This window comes from Danio rerio, chromosome 22 (assembly GCF_049306965.1).
Source record: "Danio rerio strain Tuebingen ecotype United States chromosome 22, GRCz12tu, whole genome shotgun sequence".
In the NCBI taxonomy this organism is placed as follows: domain Eukaryota; kingdom Metazoa; phylum Chordata; class Actinopteri; order Cypriniformes; family Danionidae; genus Danio; species Danio rerio.
Window position 1 is genome coordinate 10,340,127 of NC_133197.1, and position 22,060 is coordinate 10,362,186.

A 22,060-nucleotide genomic window follows, 5' to 3' on the forward strand; every position below is an offset into this window, starting at 1 on the left:
TGTTTGGCTTGAATTGTCATTTTACTTTCAGAAAGAGACTCACTGCTTTTTATTTATTTTTTTTATTTAATTTGACTGTTTTTGAAGATTTATTACACATTTTAAAACGCGAATGTACTTTATTGTGAAAATAATGAACTAGTAGTTATTTCTTATTTCTAGCACAAACTTTGTATTAGGCATGGGCTGCTATAAGAATGTGACGGTAGGTTAACATGGTATAAAAATATCACAGCTTCACTGTTGCACTGCTCTAAAGTATGTTCTTTTTAAATGTTTGGGTAAAAAAAAAAAACTTTTCCCCCATTGACATAATATATTCTATTTTAAGAATCATTTAAACTATTTTGTAACCATAGCTTCTGATGTTGCGGGTCATTTTCTGCTGGAGATACTGTTGCTCTAAAAAAAAACTAAAATTAGTCGCAACAAACACGTAAAAAATACTGTACATTTACTTCTGGAACGGTATAACAAGTAATTCTGGCAGTTTTAAAATCTTGACTTTGCCAAACCAAGACAAACCTTGAAACTGATATCTTCCCATACATACTTTGTATAATTAAAAGCTTTTCTTTTAATTATTTATATGTATAATTGGATAAATGTTTATGATAGAAAAAGTATAAAAATAAGCTAATTTATTATATAATAATCATTTTTTTTAGGAAATAAAAATCCAAATCAGTTATAATTTACATTGTATTTCATTACAGGACAAGATTAAATAAACATTCATTCATTTATTCATTTTCCTTCAGCTTAGTCCCTTTATACATCAGGGGTCGCCACAGTGCAATGAACCTCCAACTTATCCAACATATGTTAACACAGCAGATGCCCTTCCAGCTACAACTTAGTACTGGGAAACATCCATACACATACACTACGGCCAATTTAGTTTATTAAATTTATCTATAGCGCATGTCTTTAGACTGTGGGGGAAACCGGAGCACCCAGAGGAAACCCACACCAACACGGGGAGAACATGCAAACTCCACACAGAAACGCCAACTGACCCAGCAGAGGCTCGAATCTGCCTTGCTGCATCTCCCTCCTCAGATTAGAAAACTGTTAAAATAAAATTACTTTTACTATTAATTGAATATCATATTATTTACTTTTACTAATATTACTTTTAAATATATATGTATACAATAATTGTTTTATTCAGACCATTCCAATCCCCAGTACACACTGTCCTATCACAGAGAAAAACAAATAAATAAATCAAATTAAATATCATTTGAAACCATTTTACACGAGCAAGAACATGATTACAAAGCACTTTAGAAAAGTACACAAATATCCACTAAATATATAATAATTACTTTTTAAATCTTTTTTTTTTTAATCTTTCAAGGTTGTGAGACACTAAATAGTCTTTATTTTTAAACCTGGTTGTCCCTCATTCTCACTGCGTCCGCCAGTTTTTGTTTTCTCTGCAGACGGACGGAGCCAAACTGAGCATAACAGGCTGGCAGCACAGAGAAAGCCTTGTCTAATAACTCAAACCAGACCTTCAGTCTCCGCTTTATTCTCTCGGACCCCCAGCGGCCCTTGAGTTCGGCTCCTTTACGCATAACACTGAAATCTGTGGCTCGCACTGCATAAAATCACACCGCAAATATGGCGTACACATGTTTGTGCGAACACGTCAGCGCTGAGATACATTACATAAGACTGGGCACATGCTATAACTTTAGAGGGCTAGAAGAGGTATTAAAACTATGCCATTGTTTTGCACTGTAGTCAAATTAGTGTTTGTGTGAGATTTTTACCACCACAGTATTGGATAATAATTACTGCAGGCTAATTATATGGTAATCGATAAGTAGTGATCAGATGTCCAGCAACATGGTATTGTTGTGTTCGAATTTTATAATCAGCACTACAGTATAATACTGTTATGACAGTACTATAGTACCATGATGTCATCTGCGTGGTATAAAAATGCATTTGGAGCCCTTAGAAATGGAAAAATAGGAGAAATGGATGGATAATCTATTTTTCAATAGATTTGCAATGGTTAATTTAGGGTGGCATGGAGGATCAGTGGTTAGCACTGTCACCTCACAGCAAGAAGGTCGCTAGTTCGAGTCCCGGCTGGGTCAGTTTGCATTTCTGTGTTGACAAAGACATGCTCTATTAGTGAATTGATGAACTGAATTGGCTGTAGTGTATGAGTGTGTGTGAATGGGTGTGTATGGGATGTTTCCCAGTACTGGATTACAGTTGGACATCTGCTGCGTTAAACATAGGCTGGAATAGTTCATTGGAATAGGTTGATTCCGCTGTGGCGACCCCTGATAAATAAGGAACTAAGCTGAAGGAAAATGAATGAATGGGTAACTTACAGTATGTTTGTATTTAGTCAGAAAACAAAACAAAACAAAACAAGCTTCCTCATGTAAGCTTGTGTTCAATTGCAAAACTTTTACGTTTTTTTTTCCGCAAATGTACCACACCTCAAAGAAACTTGGTGGTATATTGAAAAACATTTTGTTTGCTTCAAAAAAGCTTGAGTTCTTCAGTAAAAGTACTGAGTTCCCCCAGAAACCTCACATTAACTAGCAAAACATTTGAGTTATTACTGCGTACGCCAAGGAAACATTGTTTCTGCAGATTTGTAGCATAAAATTTTCAAAAGTACTTTATTTCCTCTAAAAACTGAATATGTTGGGGCCAATAGTGGTTGGCGCACTGACATATAGCACTGCGTTAAGCCTGGTTTATACTTGCGTGAAGTGATCAGCGTGACCCATGGCGCAAGCAACGCACGTAGCCGTGCACAGGGTCGGCGCGTCCATAGAGGCGATCTAGGTGGCCACCTAGGGCGGCAGTATATAGAGGGCGGCATCCGCGACACCTCCCTTACCACCCGCGTCCTCAGTTATGTCCGCGACACCTCCCTCACCACCCGCGTCCTCAGATATATTCGCGCATAGATGACAGAATAGAGAGGGCGCCGTCAGCGACACCTCCATCAGCACCCGCGTGTCCTCAGTTATATCCGCGCATAGGGCGGCAGAATAGAGAGCGCAGTGTCCGCGACACCTCCCTCCCTCAGCACCCGCGGGTCCTCAGTTATATATGCATAGTACGCTGGAAAAGAGGTCCGCGACACCTCACTTCATTTTCATAAACGATCACTTTCGTTTTCACATTGGGGTTGAGGGCGGCATGATCGTCCTCTGCCTAGAGCGGCAGTTCAGCTTGCTCCGGCCCTGGCCGTGCATTTATACTTCTGCGCGCTGTTTGTGTTGCTCTGCAATAACACTTCAGAATCGCTAGTTGGCAGTGAGGTGTTTATGTTCCTCTGTGTCCAGTTTCTTCGCTGGTGTTTTTTTCTGAACGCTTTCTTAATGTACAAGTGGCTCAAACTCGCTCATTTTGACGCAGCAATCGGTGAACATGCAACAACTTTAATCACAAAGTAAACACAAAACAACAGTCTCCATCCGGAGCTCCTTTATGGGACTCCACACTTGTAAACACTCGCTGCATCTGGCTCGCGCGGCTCTCATCTCCGCCCACACTCGTCAGCGCTACCAAGTCAGCCAATCTCAGAGCTTGTGCTAAGCATCGTTGTGACGTGTAGTTACATTTTTTTGCGAGGTGTGCGTCAGCTTTGTTGACGGCCACGGCGGTTGGCTTTGCCGGAGCCTACGCATGCACCTGATGCAGAAGTATAAATCAGCCTTGCGCCGTAGCTTACACGTGCGCTTTAACGTAGAAGTATAAATTTACTCACAGAGACCTGAGTTTGATTTCCGGCTCAGGGTTCTTTGCCTCTCCTTTCTCTCTCCTTCCCATTTTTTCCTTTCTTCACTTCACATTGTCCTCTAAAATAAAGATTAAAAACACCTAAAAAAACAATTATTAAACTAAAAACTGTTTATAAAGCTCCCCCTCCTCCTCCAAGAAAACTTTGCCGTAACGCATGTATGACTAATGTAATATTTTGTATTTTTTTGTATTGTTACTATCGTACTTTTAAGATGTTATACAAAATAAAGTTGTTCTTCTTTTTCTATTCTTTCTTTTTCACATCAACAGATGAAATAAGAGTTTGGTAAGTATTTGACTGTAATGCATGCATTTGTACATTCTGCAGGTTATAGATTAGCACTGCAAAATACAAGCTTATTAATCATGAATTAATAATACAAATGATTGTATAATAATGTACATATTAAGTCAAACTGACGGTGCACCATCATTAGCAGCAGAAACTCAATTGAAAATACTAGGGTAAAATACATTTCCAAATTTGAAAGACATGGCAGGGTAAAATTGAATTTAATGCAGTGCTTCCCGTCCCGTCTGAGACTCTCTTTTAATCGTATATCAATCCGAGAGTAATGATAGTTGATTGTCAAAGAAATCAGATCTTGAATGTGGCGATTTTGTAATGGAAATTGTTCAGTGGAAGCACCTGCTCTGGCTGACTGAAAATGAAAAGTCTGTGTGCATTTACCCCCCTGTATGCTGTTAGAAAATCTCTGCATTTAATGCCTGTTTCCTTTAACGATTTACATCATAATATTGAGGAAAAGGTCTGTTTGCTACTTTTGCTTGATCATTTTTACAATAAACTGGTATTTTAATGGAACCCATGGCTGTTTTTAAACAAAATCTGCTCAATTATTTGCATGATTTACAATTTACAATTCTGTGTTGAATTTTATAGTGTGCGATAATTTACTCTAATTAACTTTTTTTACAGTGTTTATGTGCGGCTTATTCATAAACTAATTTCGAGAGGATCACATGCTTAAAATCAACACGGCTGGCTCCTTGTTAGCTCCGTAATCAGCCCTATTAGATGATTACAGAAGCATTATAAATAACCTGAGTTTTTCACTCCAGTTATCTTCGTCTTGAAGCTCCCCCCTTTCCACCCCTTCATCCTGCTCCTTTTTCTGATCGGGCGACACGGTGGCCCAGTGGCTAGCACTGTTGCCTCACAGCAAGAACACCGCTGGTCCAATCTTTCGGGCCGGTCTGTGTTTCTGTGCGGAGTTTGCATGTTCTCCCCGTGTTTGCGTGGGTTTCCCCCGGGTTCCCCGGTTTCCTCCCACCATCCAAAAACATAAACCATAGCCAATCGACTAAAACAAATTATCACCCAATACAACCTTAGTTTACACTTCTCACGGTGACAAGCAGGGGAGTTCTCGAGACCTACCTGACCTCGAACTCCCCTCTCGCCCTTCTAACGGGAGGGTGCCCCGGGCTCGAGGATATTACGAGCTCAGGGCTCTCTCCCGGGACAGCATGCCAAATACGCTTTATTGATTATCAGCTAAGTGTGAACTCTTGAAGTACAAAATGTTTGCTCTCTTTACACAAATGTATTGGGTTCCCCTAAGAAACAACATTTCTATGCTAAATGTATATTACAGTACAAATTTTGTTCAAGTAGTGCAAAAATAATGCACTCTCAAAATAATAGCTTTATTGTTTGTGTTTGTTTGCAAATGTCTTGCTTTCTTTAGCTAATTTTATATTAATTTCAAAAACTTTCTACACTGTAAAAAATCCAACTTGACAAATGTTGAAATTGCTTGATTTTTTGAATTTGTTGGTTCAGCAAAAATCTGTAAAAAAGTCTGTACAACTACATTTAACACATTCAATCAACTTAAACAAAGATTTTATTCATTAAGTTAAAAAGATGAGTTTTGTGAGCAACACTTTGCTAGTTCATCCAAAAAAGCATCTGCCAACTTGTTTTTTTGTGTTAAGTCAATCTCTAACTTTTTTTAATGCAATGAATATACAAGTAGCATAACCTTTTGTTGATTGAAAAGGTTTCAAACATGTTAAATATTCTAAAAAAATTATCAATGGCAGTATAGAACCTTTTCCCAGAGATGGGTTGGGGCTGGAAGGGCATCCGCTGCGTAAAAACCTGCTGGATAAGTTGCCGGTTCATTCTGCTGTGGCGACCCCATAGCCACAGTATTGTGTTCCACCAAAAACCTTTGTGTTCGCCTGCAAAATATTTGCCCTTTTTTACAAAAGTATTGTAAAAATTGGCATTTAGTCAACGACTTTTGTTTTCTTTCACAAAATATGGAAAGCACTCTACTGGCAATTTTTCATATTATGTCCATGAAAAAGGATTTTAAAGGGTTTTTGTGAAAGCAAGTTATCAAAAGGGAACACAAAGGTTTTGTGAGAGAATGCAAAAGCATTGAAATATGCATTCTCATATTCATATCTCTCAGCAAATCATACATCGCTTAAAGGCTCGAAAAAAATCCTCATGTGCAGTAACACGCTATAATTTCATTAAATATAATTTCGCAACAACCCAGAAAGATGTCCAAGAAAAGATAAGAGCTTCCGACCACACAACATCAATTTAGCATCGACATGCTTCAAAGTTGATCCTTTTTCTTGGGGAGTTTCACATACAGACGGCAACAGTAACATTGATTACTCTGTCTTTTGTTTTCTGTAAAGCTCTAAAAACATTGTCTTTTTTTTACCTCAATTACAAGAAAGAAGAAGACAAAAACTAATAATGAAACAAATAATCTGTACAATATATACTTTGTATTAATCTCTAATTGTTGTACGACTGTTACATATTATGTCGTCATACAATGCTGTATGATTGTTACTCATAATAATAATAAAAAAGATATCAATATATAGGGTGGGCCATTTATATGGATACACCTTAATAAAATGGGAATGGTTGGTGATATTAACTTCCTGTTTGTGGCACATTAGTATATTATATGTGAGGGGCTTGTAAATATCTCATGTAAGAATAAAGTTGCGTTAAAATAAAGCACACCATTGTTTTTCTTGTGAAATTCCCAATAAGTTTATTAAGGTGTATTCATATAAATGGCCCACTCTGTAGTTTCTCAGTACTCAGTACTGGAAGGGCATCCGCAGTGTAAAACATGCTAAAATAGTTGGTGGTTCATTCCACTGTGGTGACCCCAGATAAATAAGCCAAAGGAAAATTAATGAATGAATGACATCAATATAGCATCATTTTTAAGAGCCTATACAGAAGTATTTACTGTTATTACACTACCGTGAGGGGCAGGTTTTAGTTTGGGTTTAGGGTAGACGTTAATAAAAGACATTGTAGGTTAATTAACAATTTAATTAATAATAATTCTCGTCATCATCAAAGCTCACAGCAAGAGGGTCGCTGGTCCGAGTCCGGGCTGGGTCAGTTGGCATTTCTGTATGGAGTTTGTATGTTCTCCCCGTGTTTGCGTGGGTTTCCTCCGGGTGCTCCGGTTACCCCCACCGTCCAAAGATATGTGGGTAAGCTAAATTGTCCGTATTGTTTGGTTTGTGTGAATGCGTGTGTATGGATGTTTCCCAGTTTTGCATTTTAGCTGGAAGGTCATCCGCTAAAATATATGCTGGATAAGTTGGCGGTTCATTCCACTGTGCGACCCCATATTAATAAAGAGCCAAAAAGAAAATGAATGAATGAACACCAAAACTGTATTCCTTCTAGAATTGGCGCGACAACCGGAACCATTGCATTCGGTTTCCACCCGGAACTGTTATTATGTGAGACGCATTAACGCTCCGCTTCTGACACTATAGTACATGCGAATAATGATCAATCTCAAACTTTCGCACACTCACCTCTCACTGGACATTTCTTTTACCTCTCATAATTTATAGGTACGTACAAAAGCGCACGACACAACTGTCACATTTATGCGTTCATCAAAAGGCGGCTCGCGGATGCTCTGCGTCTGCGCACTTTAATTCAGCGACGCTATTTAACACACAATTATAAACATGTACGCCTCATTTCAACATGCGAGTGTTTTATACATCCCGACAATGCATTTAGGATATTTTTCATAATTATGAAACACCTCAATATGCAGTCTGACGAGTTAATCTGCCGTGATTAATGAGATTAGCGGGTTTTTCCCTCTTGAACGCAGATGATGAATTTCCTCCGCAATCGGCTGGTGGTTTTGGGGCTGGTGCTGCTGGCCACGGTGCTCCTCTACCTGCTGCTGCCCTCCATGAGGCAGGGCAGTATGGAGCCCTCGCTGGAGGTGCAGCAGCGGATGGGACTGATGGCCGCGACCCCCCCTCCGCCGCCGCCGCCGTCCAGCGTCAACATCACGGTGAGGACCGGACAGCTGCCCGGTGACCCGCCGCTCTTCTTCAGGGAGGCTCTGCCCGTGGACAGCGCGGGACGACAGATTCTGCCCAGGTCTGTGTTTTATAGCTAGAGGTTTTAACAGTTATATCAATGATAGAGAGCTGTTTTGCATTTCAGTGAAAATGTACTGTTAATTCTCCCTCAGGTGCTTTTATACTTTTGAGTTTCTTGTTTTACCGTTGAACAATAAAGAAGATATTTTGAAGAATGTTAAAACAAATACTTCGGAAGTCAACGGTTTTTCAAAATATCTTCTAACAGAAGAAACTCTAAGTTTTTTTGGATCTGTGTTGTTAAACTAGGGGTGTCCAAACTCGGTCCTGGAAGGCTGGTGTCCTGCAGAGTTTAGCTACAACTTCAACACACCTGCTTGGAGGTTTCTAGTATATCTAGTTAGAGTTTGATTAGCTGGTTCAGGTGGGTTTGATTAGGGTTGGACCCTCCAGGACACCGGCCCTTCAGGACTGAGTTTGGACAGCCCTGTGTTAAACCATCGATTAGGTTCATAAAAAAACTCTTTCTAAATAACATAAAAGCAGCACCTCATGGCTTGATCCAACATTTAAAAAAATGTTTTAATAATAATGATGTAAAATTATTATTGTTATTACTATTGTTATATTGATCTAACATAAAATAAGCATTTATTATTATTATTATTATTATTGTTGTTGTTGCTGTTATTATTATTATTATTATTATTATTATTATTATTATATTGATCCAACATTTTAAAAAAATAAATATTTATTATTATTATTTTATTGATTCAACATAAAAAATAAGTATTTATTATTATTATTATTATTATTATATTAATTCAACATTTTAAAAAAATTACGTATTTATTATTATTATTATTATTATTATTATATTAATTAAACATTTTTAAAAATTACGTATTTATTATTATTATTATTAAAGTATTTATTGTTTTTATATTGATCCAACATTTAAAATAAATTAATTATTTATTATTATTATATTGTAACAATCTTTTATTTATTTCCTTTTTTTCTATTTCCTGATTTTTTTTATATTAATATACATAATAAATAATTTATTTGCCCAATGTAATTTTTCGATACTGTTGTTGAGTAAAATACAAAAATGCTATTTTCAAGGTGGGGAAAGTATATATTTTAATACAAAATTAATATTATTAATATAATCAACCAACAAGTTTGGTTTCTGACCAAGTGTATCCTGAATATTTGATTTTCAACATGAAATAATAATATAGTAATTCACATTGTTTTTGAACCCATGTATTATATTGAATATATCACACTTTGTTACCACACATTGTTAATGAAGGCTGCAGCATACTGTAATGTTAACTATAATGTACTGATTACTTGTAATCAATACTTTAGTACTTTAGTTTTTATCGTGAAAAATTGTGGTGTAAAGCGACTCTATAATTGTCAAAAAATACAGTATTAGTCATTTGCTTATTTTACTAAGCCATTGTGTTACAATAGCAACTAAGTACCACAACAAGTACTAAATACCACAACAAAGTAACTCAAGCACTTTGCTATTGTATGGTTCAAAATCACTAGTGTTTACTATAAATTATTGTAGTTTTTTTCACATGGGTTCAGTCGAGAATTTTCATTCCTATACATCTCAGGAAAACACCCAGAAATCAACATCTACAGGAAGCTGTTACTTAAATGATATTTTTCGCAGCATTGATTACTGTTAGGTCCAAATTTAACATGAATGTGGTAACACACACACACACACACACACACACAAATCGGATCAAGTGGATTCCTATTGGAATGACGGAAATTTAAAAAAAGTTTCCCAATGAAACAGTAAATGCATGTTTAAAATTGGCCTGAAATGGAAACTCAGATATACATCCTAATATTAAGGACAATATCTGTGCTGTGGTATTTTAATGGAACCCATGGCCATTTTTAAACTTGCCAAAATCAACAATATGACAGAGTTTTGTGGTGTCTTTCAGTATAGGTCATATCATTTACACATGATACCTTGTCTCCATCAGGTTGCAGATGGTGCTTCTTCATGGTCAGGCCTTCACCTCTAAGACCTGGGAAGAGTTGGGGACTCTCAGTCTTCTGGCCTCCAGCGGATACCAGGCCCTCGCTCTTGACCTGCCCGGTATGACCCCTAAAGCTCTGATTGTAAAATCGTTCTAAATGTAAAACACATACTTTTGCAGTGCATTGCTTTAAATTTTGAGACGATCGTTTGTATCTGGTTACAGTCACCAAAACCAGAAGAAAATTCTGTCATTATTTACACATTGAGTTGTTTCTAAACAGTTGAACACAAAAGAAGATATTTTGAAGAATGTTGAAAACCGGTAACCATTGACTTCCATTGTATTTGTTTTTACGAGTATGTAAGTCAGTGGTTACAGGTTTTCAACATTCAACAAAAAAAACCCTCAAACTTGTTTGGAAGACATCAAGGGTGAGTAAATGATGGCAGAATTGTGAACTATCCCTTTAAATGTGAATCATTTAATAAAATTTAAGAACTAATCAAAAGTGAATCTTAAAAGCTGTTTTAGATTTTTTTTTTAATTTGATGTATTTTATCTGTCATTGTTGATGTCTTTTTATTGTTGTGGAAATCATTTTAATTGGTTTTGCCATGAAGTAGGCATTAAAGCTAATATGGCAATAAACTCTAAACTCTCCTTTTCTCTTATAGAGCTCTGTAAACGTATAAAGGTCTGACTACACTTCCTTTTCCACAATTTTGCTCATCTATGCCCTCAAAGGCTTTCATAAACACAGTAGTTTGTAGAGCAAGTAGTTTCACCATTTATTTTTCATTTACCCAATGCAGTAGATAAAACTGAAACATTAGCATAATAGAGTGCGCTTTGCATTGCAAAATAAAGTTACTATTTAGGGCTTAATTCGTGTAATAATGAGAATTTAGTCCAAAATAAAAATGTAGTCATCCTCAAGTGGCTACGAACAGGTGATTCCACAACCGAAGATATTTTGAAGTGTCTTGGAAACTGGCAGCCATTGACATTTATAGTAGAGTAAAAAATATAATACTGTGTAAGGCTGAACAATATATCATTTAAGCATTGTTATCGCAATGTGTGTATCCACAATAGTCACATCACTAGATAATGCGACAATAAAAAGAAAAAGAGATTAAATATATATACATTTTTTTATATTAATTATACAATGATGACCATAAGCGGTTCATTCCACTGTGGCAACCCCTTATAAATAAGGGACTAAGCTGAAAGGAAATGAATGAATGAATGATGACCTTTTTTTTTATATTTAGTTATTCAATTTCTGTTCTTGAATATTTTCAAGATCTCAGAAAACCCAAAAGCGCTGTTTATTTAACTTATATTTTTGCTCTGTTGTATTTATATATGCTTGTAGTTTATTATATTTTATGCAGACTGCATAGACGAAGCCTTGATCATTCCAGTTGATCTAAATGAATGAAATCTTTCTAAATAGAGCTATTCAAATAACCCACACAATATTATTTACATATCGCAATATATATTGCAGCAAAGCAAAACATCGCAATGTCAGATTTTTCCAACATCGTGCGGCTCTAATACTGTGGCAGTCAATGTCAGCATTTTACTATATCATCTCTTATGTTCAACAAAAGAATAGTATTAGCAGTGTTCCCACTGAACATTTTAAAAAGAGTAAATGCACTTTAAATACCAGGATGATGCACTTATTCCACCGTTAAAATAAGTGTGTAATGTGTGACACTTTATGCACTCCACTGCCACAGTTTTGCTTGCGTAGTGGATTTTTATTCTCTTATTTAATCCTCTCATATAAGTGGTTATGACACTTCCCGATAGTCCTGATTGTACTCATGACAGCTACAACCCCAAATCAGAAAAAGTTGGGACAGGATGGAAAACGCAAATAAAAAAAGAAAGTAGCTATTTTATTATTATTATTATTATTTTTAAATGTTTTTATTTTTCAGGGTTTTCACCTTTTTTAGATAGGACAGTAGAGACAACTGACAGGAAAGCATGGGGAGCAGAAAGAGGGTAAGGATTGGCATAGGACCGCGGAATCAAACTCGGGTCACCGTAAATACTGGAGTGCATGTGTCGACGCACTAACCTTTACATCACTGGCACCGACCAGTTATTTTATTATTTAAACATTATTCAATGCGTTCCTCGTTGAATGTGCGTTTTGCATGTATTCCAATTTTGGTTCTTGCAACACAATAAAAAAAGTTGTAACGGTAAATTATTTAGTATTGTGTAATGTCGCAATTTCTTTTCACAGCACTTAAAAGACGTTTAGGGATTGAAGACATCAAGTTATGAAGAGTTTCAGGTGTAATTAAGTCCCATTCTTCCTCCCTGCAAACCAGTTTTATGGTGGGCAACAGTAGGGGCTCTTCATTGTCGCATTTTGCTCTAAAATGCACTATACATTCTCTATTGGAGACAGGTCGGGACTGCAGACAGGCCAGTCGAATATTTGTATCCTCTTCCTCCACAGCCAGCACTCTGTTTTCCATACTGTCCAAACTTTTTAGATTTGGGGTTGTACAATTTGGTAGTTTTTTTATTTATATATACCATTAAACGTTGCCTGAGAAACAGTTAGTAAAAATACATTCGTTTTCCACTTGGGACAACACTAAATTCCACACTACGTGGTTGAGTGAATAGTGTAAAAGTCATTGTGCATAGTGTGTCATTTGGGACACAGCTACTGTGTGAATGCATTTTTGGTGAACTATCTGTTAATATCCTTGATATCAGTGATTTATTAAGCATGTCTAATGCAGATAACCGAACCTCCTCACTCCTTCTCAGGTTACGGGAATTCTCCGGACTCGGAGTCTGTGAAGTCGGATCAGTCTCGTGTGGATCTTCTGAAGCGTTTTCTGGAGGCTCTGGGCGTCCGAGCACCCGTGTTACTGAGCCCGTCGATGAGCGGTCACTACGCCCTGCCGTTCCTCCAGAGACACAGCGCACAGTTACATGGATTTGTTCCCATTGCGCCGGTGGGCACCCGAGGCATCACCCCACAGCAGTACCATGACATACAGGTGCCGTGTTTGCTTTAAATCACAGATGTCACGCAAAAAGTGATAATTCATCCAAAAATGAAAATTCTGTAATCATTAGCTCATTTAACACATACAGACCTTTCCGGAAAATTACCAGAAAGGCCTGTATGTGTGAACAGGCCCTTTTTGAAAATACCGGTAAATCTGTAAAAGCAGTGGACAAAACAGTCACTTTTTGTAAACTTTGTTCAGTCTGTGTGCTTTATGTTCAATCGTTCATGCCGATATTACCTAGGGTACCAGACACGCACACTGCAGCTGCTCTTTTTTTATTAAATTAAACTTATTTTGTTACTTAAACATTGAAGCTCAAGGCACCTGACTTGACAAGCATTCAGTCAGTTATGCCTTAGAAGGTAAACTTTGGAGAAATTGTGTTGTCTGTAAAAGAAAGTGTTTAGTGGATTGTCTGAAATTAAAAACACATTTTAGATTCCTGAAAAACCTGATTAGCAGTTTATGAAATTACTATCTTTGTTGTATTGTATTTATATGTGCTTTGGCTTCTAGACTGTTTTTTTGTTTTCGTTGTTTTTATCTGACAGTTCTATTTTATATTTCTGCATATCATATTTAATATTTTTGCATACCAAAAAGGCGACCTTAATACTGCAATACAAACTGAATCATGAGCTATATTTACCATTGCACCACTATATCAGTCATCTCATATCCTCAGAATGTTATGTATCACAGTAGAATACCCATCAATCGATTAAAGGTTTAAAAATATTGACCGCAAGCAAAGGATATCTTTTTTACATAATCACGCATATACTCAATCATATACAATTATTTTTCTCACTATATTTAAAACTTCAGGGCAATTTTTTAAGAATGTAGTAATGTTTTCAAAAACTAACAATCACACAACCAAACAAAAATATTTCTAAATAAAATCCGAAATGTAAACAAGCTGGCAACTTTCTCACCATGCTGTTGTTTACGTTTCCACCTGTATCCCCGTGGTGACATGTTAGATCATCCAAAAGATGAAAGTACTACCGCAAACGACTGCAAATACCAATATACAGACTTTAAAACACTCCAGAGTCTGTGTATCAGTGTTTACACTGAGTGAAGAGTGGTGAACCAAGCCAATCAGTCGTTTCTGTTGAGCATGTGAACACAATGACCAATCAATAGTGTTGTACATGCTCAACAGTGTTTACATGTTAGCGGAAATGGACTATTAAAATTACAATTTCAGTACTGATTTGTGCCAAATCGATGCTTTTGACAACCCTAATCAGAGTTGTATATGCAGTGTGCAAAATTTCATTCAGAAAATAGACGTTGTTTTAAATTTCAGTACCGGTTTGTATCGAACTCGATACTCTTGACAACCCTAACTAGAGCTTTATATGCAGTGTGCAAAATTTCATTCAAAAAATGGGCATTGTTTTAAATTTCAGTAGCGATTTGTACCGAACTCGATACTTTTGACAACCCTAACCAGAATTATATATGCAGTGTGCAAAATTTAAATTTCAGTACCGAATTTTACCAAACTCGATACTTTTGACAACCCTAACCAGAGGTGTATTCGCAGTGTGAAAATTTTAATTCAGAAAATAGACGTTGTTTTAAATTTCAGTACCGATTTGTATCGAACTTGATACTCTTAACAATACTAACTAGAGCTGTATATGCAGTATGCAAAATTTTATTCAGAAAATGGACATTGTTTTAAATTTCAGTAGCGAATTGTAACGAAATTGATACTTTTGACAACCCTAACCAGAGCTGTATATGCAGTGTGCAAACTTTCATTCAGTAAATGGACGCTGTTTTAAATTTCAGGACCGATTGGTGCCAAACTCGATACTTTTGACAACCCTAACCAGAAATGTATACGCAGTGTACAAATTTTCATTCAGAAAATGTATATTGTTTTAAATTTCGGTACCGTTTGGTACCAAACTCGATACTTTTGACAACCTTATCCAGAATTGTTACCACCAGTAACAAGGTTTAAATTCTCACTTTTTGCTTGTTTGGCAGACTCCTACACTGATCATATATGGGGAACTAGACACCAACCTGGGTGCCCAGTCTCATAAGAACCTGATCCAGCTGCCCAATCACACCGTGGTGAAGCTAGCAGGAGCGCGACATGCCTGTTACATGGACAAACCCCGCGAGTTTCACCGTGCCCTGCTCGACTTCCTCAGTAAACTCGACTGACGCGACGGCACAGCATAAAGCTTGTGTGGAAATGACTTTGGAAGAGACTACGAGAAGAAAAAGAGAGGTACAAGTAAACAAAAAAAAAGTTGAACAGGACTGCAGCGTAGCCGAAAGAAAACTGTCCTGAAACCTAACAACACTGAGCTTTCAATCGACCATCCACATCAGCTCACTTGTTATTATTTCCCCGCGTGCACCATCATGAGACTTTATAAAATATCGAACAAATGCAAAATTATTATAGTACAGATTCCTTTGTAGATTCTATGCTGTTCCTAAGGATGATTCCGGAACACTTTAAATATCATTCTCTAACAAATCTGAGGGATGTTGTTAAAATGCTATTATTAAAAACTGTGAACATTCAGAAGTTATATTGGGCGAGTTCTTAATGGTGTTTTTGCACCATTGAAAGGCCCTTTGGGATTAGTGCGCCATTTGTAGGGGCTGATTTTCTCTTCATGAAGGGCCCTTTCAGAAGTTTGTTAGCCAAGGGTACATGCGATGGTCATTTTTGAGGTCTGGAGTTTGTCGTTAATGGGCATGTGGGATGTTGTTTTATATATTACACTTATTTTCATTTTGCGTTTCTTCATATGAATTTTATATTTCATAGGACGTTGCATAGGTAAGAAATGTGTTTGGTGATAGATAATATGTTAGGGGAAAATAGACTTAATAATGGGATTAAAGGAATAGTTCACCCAAAAATGATAATGTGTCCTAATTTCATCACTCGTTTATGTTTGAGTTTCCACATTGACCTTCATAGTATTTTTTGTTTCTACTATGGATTTCAATGGTTACTGGTTTCTAACATTCTTTAAAATATCTTCTTTTGTGTTTAACAGAAAAAAATGAAACTCAAAGTTCTTGAACCACTTGAGGGTGTGTAAATAATAAGTGAATTTTCATTTTTGGGTGAGCTATCACTTTAAGTTCTGGGAGGGACCTCGCACAAATACATAAAGCATATTTTAATATAGAATGTGAATTTTTTTCAACAATAATGAACAGCAATAATGAGATATTCTTAGTATTGCTGTATTGCGTCGTGTTAACGTTTCAGGAGAAAATAAATTGGAAATTGTATATTGTTCACTTCGACAAGTGTGGTCCAAAATTCACCATTTAAAAAATGCAAGCGCCCTGCTCCTTCTTAAATACCTACTTTAAAGGAACACTTTTTTTGTAAACAAGCTAATTTTACAACCTCCCTAGTACTAAATAGTTGAGTTTTATCATTTTTTGAATCTATTCAGCTAATCTCCGGCTCTGGCGGGAACACTGTTAGCTTAGCTTAGCATAGATCATTGAATTAGATTAGACCATTAGCATTTAACTCAAAAATTGTCAAAACGTTTAGATAATTTTCCTATATAAAGCTTGACTCTTCTGTTGTTACACCTTGTACTAAGACTGGCAGAAAAAACGATTGCTATTTTCTTAGTTGATATGGCTAGGAACTATACTCTTATTTTGGCGTAATAATCGTGGACCTTTTTTAATCATCTCATTTTTTGAATGAGATGCTAATGGTGTAATCCGATTCAATGATCTATGCTAAGCTACGCTAAAGTGCTCAGAGATCACATTATAAAAGTGACCACATCATAAAAACAGTTATTAATATCTATTAAAGTTGGCACAGCATCATCTTTCTGGAAATTTAGCGTCAAACGGCGCCTTGTTTATAAACGAGTTGGATTGGATTAGACCATTAGCATTTCACTCAAAAAGTGGCAAAAAATTTTTGATAATTTTCCCATATAAAACTTGCCTCGTCTTTAGTTACACCTTGTACTTAGATTGGCAGAAAATGAAACGATTGCTATTTTCTTGGTTGATATGGCTAGGAACTATACTCTCATTCTAGTGTAATATTCAAGGAGCTTTGCTGCTGTTCCATGGCTGCAGTAGGGACAATGATATTAACTTTAAATTATCGAAACTCTTTTATAACTTTTGAATAAGATGCTAATGGTCTAATTTGATTCAATGAACTATGCTAAGCTAAGCTAAAGTTCTCTGAGATCACATTATAAAAGTGACCACATCATAAAAACAGTTATTAATATCTATTAAAGCTGGCACAGCATCATCTTTCTGGAAAATCAGCGTCAAAATGTGCCTCATTTATAAACAAGTTGGATTGGATTTGACCGTCAGCAATTTACTCAGAAATTGCCAAAACGTTTCAATAATGTTCCTATATAAAGCTTGACTCTTCTGTAGTTACACCTTGTACTAAGACTGGCAGAAAATTAATGTTGCTATTTTCTAGGCTGATATGGCTAGGAAATATACTCTAATTTTGGCGTAATAATCAAGGAACTTTACTGCCGTTCAATGGCTGCAAAAGGGGCAATGATATTTACTTCAGAAGGGTCAAGCTTTAAATGTAAGAATTATCAAAACTCTGGTCGTTTAAGCAAGATGCTAATGGTCTAATCTGATTTAATGATCTATGCTAAGCTAAGCTAAAAGTGCTCCCGCCAAATCCAGAGATCACATAATAAAAGTGACCACATGATAAAAACAGTTATCAATAATCAACATAGTCGCCACAGCATCATGTTTCTGTAAATTTAGCATCAAAATGTGCCTTGTTTGTAAACAAATTCATGGAAAAAACTAGGGGCCTAGTTCTTACTGACAAGTTAACTCCTTAATAATGCTGAGATCAGAAGAAAGTCAATAGCTGACTGTATTGTTTTTATTCATTATCGTTTGGGTTCAACATAGTCCTCCATTTTTGTTCTCACCTAATTTACCTGCTACACATTGGTGGATGGAGCTAAACCGGCATGTTTTGAGTTATAAAACCTACAAGATGATTTTATAGCACAATGACCTCATAATCTTATAGGTCAAAAGACAAAGCAAATATTGATTTTACACTACATGACCACTTTAAAAGTATCGTTCACCCAAAAACCAAAAGAAGTCATGTTTTAAACCCTTTTGATTGTCTTTGCACACAAATTTGGAAGCTTTCTTGTCTCATTGACTTCCATAGAAATTTGTTTTGCTACTATGGATATCAATGGGTGCCATCAACCAGCTTTTTTCAAAATAACTTCTCTCCTGTTCAGCAGAAGAAAGTATCTCAAAGGGTTAAAACCACATGAGGGAGAGTAAACAATGAGCTTATTTTCATTTTTGTTTTTTGGGTGAACTGTGCCTTTAACATTTGGTTGATCTTGCTCCAATAACATGGCTGCCATTTTTCCAGATCTGCAATTGTTCTTATGGCTTAGCTGGGATGTTTTTTTGGAACAGACCTGCCATGGTTTTCCAGGCTGAGGTGTGTTACTGTAAATCCATTTTCCGTTATTTTTCCGTTGTATCAGTGTCACAATTGTTATGGTTGTGTTTTCTTATAGCCAGGTAGCCATGTTTATTATAGTCTTGGGTTGTTCATATAACAGGGATCCCATTGTTTCCAGTCTGATTATTGTTCTTATAACACTATTGCAGTGGTTTTTCTGTTACAGCAAGAGTCATGTAAAGGCAAAATCAACATTGTTAAAGAAATCTTTTTTTTTTTTTTTTTTTTTTTTAGAAATAGGCTAATTTTACTACTTCCCTAGAGTTAAACAGTTGAGTTTTACTATTTTTGAATCCGTTCAGCCAATCTCTAATTTTGGCAGGGGCACTTTTAGCTTAGCTTAGTATAATCATTGAATAGTTTTAGACCATTAGCATCTCAGTTAAAAATGACCAAAGATTTTTGATAATTTATTTATTCAAAGCTTGACTCTTTTGTAGTAGCGTTGTGCTTTAAGACGAACAGAAAGGCAAAGTTCTTTGATTATTACGCCAGGATGAAAGTATAGTTCCTATAGGCTTTGAAAATAACAACATTTCATTCTTCATCAGTTTTAATACATAATGTTTATTCATTTTTGAGTGAGATGCTAATGGTCTAGTCTGATTCAATGATTTATGCTAAGCTAAGCTAATCTAAATGTGCTCCCGTCAAACCCAGAAATCGACTGAATGGATTAAAAATCATAAAACTCAACTGTTTACCTCCAGATTTAAGAGTTGTAAAATGACACTATCCGTTAAAGAAGTGAAGTATTCCTTTATAATTTTTCTAAATCTTCAATGTCGAAGGTTTTTGGTGAATAATCAAAGTCACTAATCCTGCAAGAATTTATTAGACACACTACGAGAGAGTATTTCTTGTCTTCTGTCTATATCTCTTTGAGTGAAATGGTTAACACCAGCAGTTAGCACACATGTATAACTGTGAATAGCATGTCAATGTGTGAATGACTCAACATATGGTTTGGGAGCTCCGAAGGATTGTAATATTGGACGTTTATCATTCATTATCAGTAGTTCTCAGATTCGTATGGGCTGTAGATTATTCCTCAGAATAAACAGAACATTTCCAGAGGCTGCGGAGGAAGAAAAAAAATAAGTGTTCATTAAAAGATGCTGGTATTAAATTACCTCACCTAAAAATGTAGGTGTTCATCACATATTTATTATTTATTGCCTAAAGCTTTTCTACATGACAGAGACTGTAATGTTTGTGGTATTTCTGTGCTGTGGTCTTTTCTTTATAGCTTGTAGATATGAGTCTGTTGTTGAGGACAGTGCGGCACCTCTGACCTGTGAATATTTCCAGATCTTCAGCCTGAGGACATTCGTCATTGGGACTGAATTCAGATTCGGTGTGCATGGTACCGCAGAGACATGAAACATGCTTTTGTTCAATGCTTAATAAAGGTCGTTCAGATTAATTGTGTTTGTTGGTTAATAGACGTGTGCCCTACAGGGTTCCTCTATCCTCTGTAATGTGGACAAAACAGACCATTTTGTGTGAATGTATAAAATAGATTATTGTTAGTCTAATTATTGGAGATAAGAACAGGTCTGGCTTTAAGGCTGTTATTGTTAAAGTAAAAAGTACAATTTCAAGTGGAGAAAATTTGTTTTTACTTCCTTTGTAAGAGGCTGAAGGTTCAAAAGTGGTCTGAAATAAATCAAAGTAAATAAATTCATATTAAGACATGCACAATTAATGTCTGCTCTGATATGATACATAAAAAAAAAGAAAAATATTTGTATAAAATAAGAAAGATGCCATGCATGGTTATATTTATTTAACACATTCATGTCTTTAGTTATAACTTCAGTAGAGCTTTGAAATCAATATTTAGTGAAAAAAGCAACAAGTTTAAAGCAAAAAAAAATTTTAAGCAAAAACAATTATTAGAAATTTGGCAGATTTTAACATTTTTACTCAAACCCATATCTAATAATTCAGTGTCAAAATACAATTAAATTTAAAAATATATACACATGACTTGATTATTATAGTAATATTTTGACCTGGTTAGCTTCCTTATTTACTGACAAATACATATTTAATGGCTGCCATCTCCCCATCTGTTGCTGCAATGATTGTAATTGATTTAGTTTAAATTACAATTCTGCAGAATTGAGAAATCTTCATTACCTGTTTTTCTGTTTTTACACATACCCTTGCAATAACAAGCTTTACTATAATGTTTGCATTAATATTCCGTGGTAAAATGAAACAGAAATAACTGAATGTTCTGTGTAAAACTTCATTTCGCATTGACCACTTATTATTACTTGCTTAATATTTACTTTTCAACTAAAAACGTAAAGAATGTGATTACTGATTATTGTAAATTTTTAGGTAATTAGTGTGTGTTTCTTTGTCAATTGTAAATGCGTAAGAAACAGTTATTTAAAAAAAAAAAAGTAAAAATTCCCAAAATTCCACAAAAGGCATAATTATTTGTGCCGTACAATGGCAATCCATCACTATTCACGCATTTTCATCAACTGTGTGTATATTTTACCCATGTGAATACTTAATTAGGCGTTAGGTGTGAACCCAGAAAACTTTGTATAAGCCTTAAATAATTTTCTTTTTTGCTAAAATGATATAATACAAAGTTTTATAAATGTACGTAATTATATAAAATATTGCATCAAAAGGATCTATTTCAGTTTTCTATTGTTAGTGAAAAATAAATTAACAAAATTAAAATAGGGTCCTGTCCAAAAGATGGCTGCTTGTGTTTAGGAAATTTTTACTTTCATCATGGCAAAGATAAAATAAATCAGTTATTAGAAATGAGTTATTTAAACTATTGTTTAGAAATGTGCTAAAAATTATTCTCTCCATTAAACAGAAATTGGGGGAAAACAAACGTGGACTAATAATTCAGGGGGTTTAATAAGTCTGACTTCAACTGTATATAATAATTTTTTAATGCAAATTTAAAAATTTTATTCATTCATTTTTCTGCTTAGTCCCTTTATTAATCTTGGGGTCAACACAGCAAAAAGAACTGCCAACTTATCCAACATATGTTTTACGTAGCTGATGCCCTTCCAGTCGCAACAGATTAGAAATTTAACAATCTTTAAACACTTCACAGGGGCCATATGAACAACATCTCGGAAAGAAATAAAAGTCTATCACAAATTATCATAAAGACAAGCTAAATTATTTTTTTGAAATGTAGGCTATACCGTAAATTTTAAAATGTTAAATGTTTCAGAAGCTTGTTAGCGCTAAGGTTTGAACATAGTAGAGCAAAGTAAATTGAG

General features: G+C 35.6%; 1 protein-coding gene across 2 annotated transcripts; it reads left to right on the forward strand.

Moving 5' to 3' along the window:
• The first annotated feature begins 3,835 nt into the window (after positions 1-3,835).
• Positions 3,836-20,211, forward strand: abhd14a (abhydrolase domain containing 14A). Of its 2 annotated transcripts, none has more exons than XM_073936356.1 (5): positions 3,836-7,302; positions 7,947-8,224; positions 10,197-10,312; positions 13,008-13,243; positions 15,269-20,211. In XM_073936356.1, exons 1-5 carry the CDS (start codon positions 7,222-7,224, stop codon positions 15,449-15,451), a joined length of 894 nt encoding a protein of 297 aa, XP_073792457.1. In that variant the 5' UTR covers positions 3,836-7,221; the 3' UTR covers positions 15,452-20,211. The 2 variants fall into 2 exon arrangements, with proteins under 2 accessions (XP_073792457.1, NP_996949.2); NM_207066.2 differs by lacking the exon at positions 3,836-7,302 and adding an exon at positions 7,550-7,674 and having other exon boundaries at positions 15,269-15,828.
• The last annotated feature ends 1,849 nt before the right edge of the window (positions 20,212-22,060 follow it).

Excerpts from the sequence above, each read along its gene's own strand:
- abhd14a (XM_073936356.1), top strand. The coding sequence starts at position 7,222 with ATGGAGTTTGTATGTTCTCCCCGTGTTTGCGTGGGTTTCCTCCGGGTG. Across the intron at positions 7,303-7,946 it reads CACCGTCCAAAGATATGTGG|ATGATGAATTTCCTCCGCAA; the intron begins GTAAGCTAAATT and ends TCTTGAACGCAG. Across the intron at positions 13,244-15,268 it reads AGCAGTACCATGACATACAG|ACTCCTACACTGATCATATA; the intron begins GTGCCGTGTTTG and ends CTTGTTTGGCAG.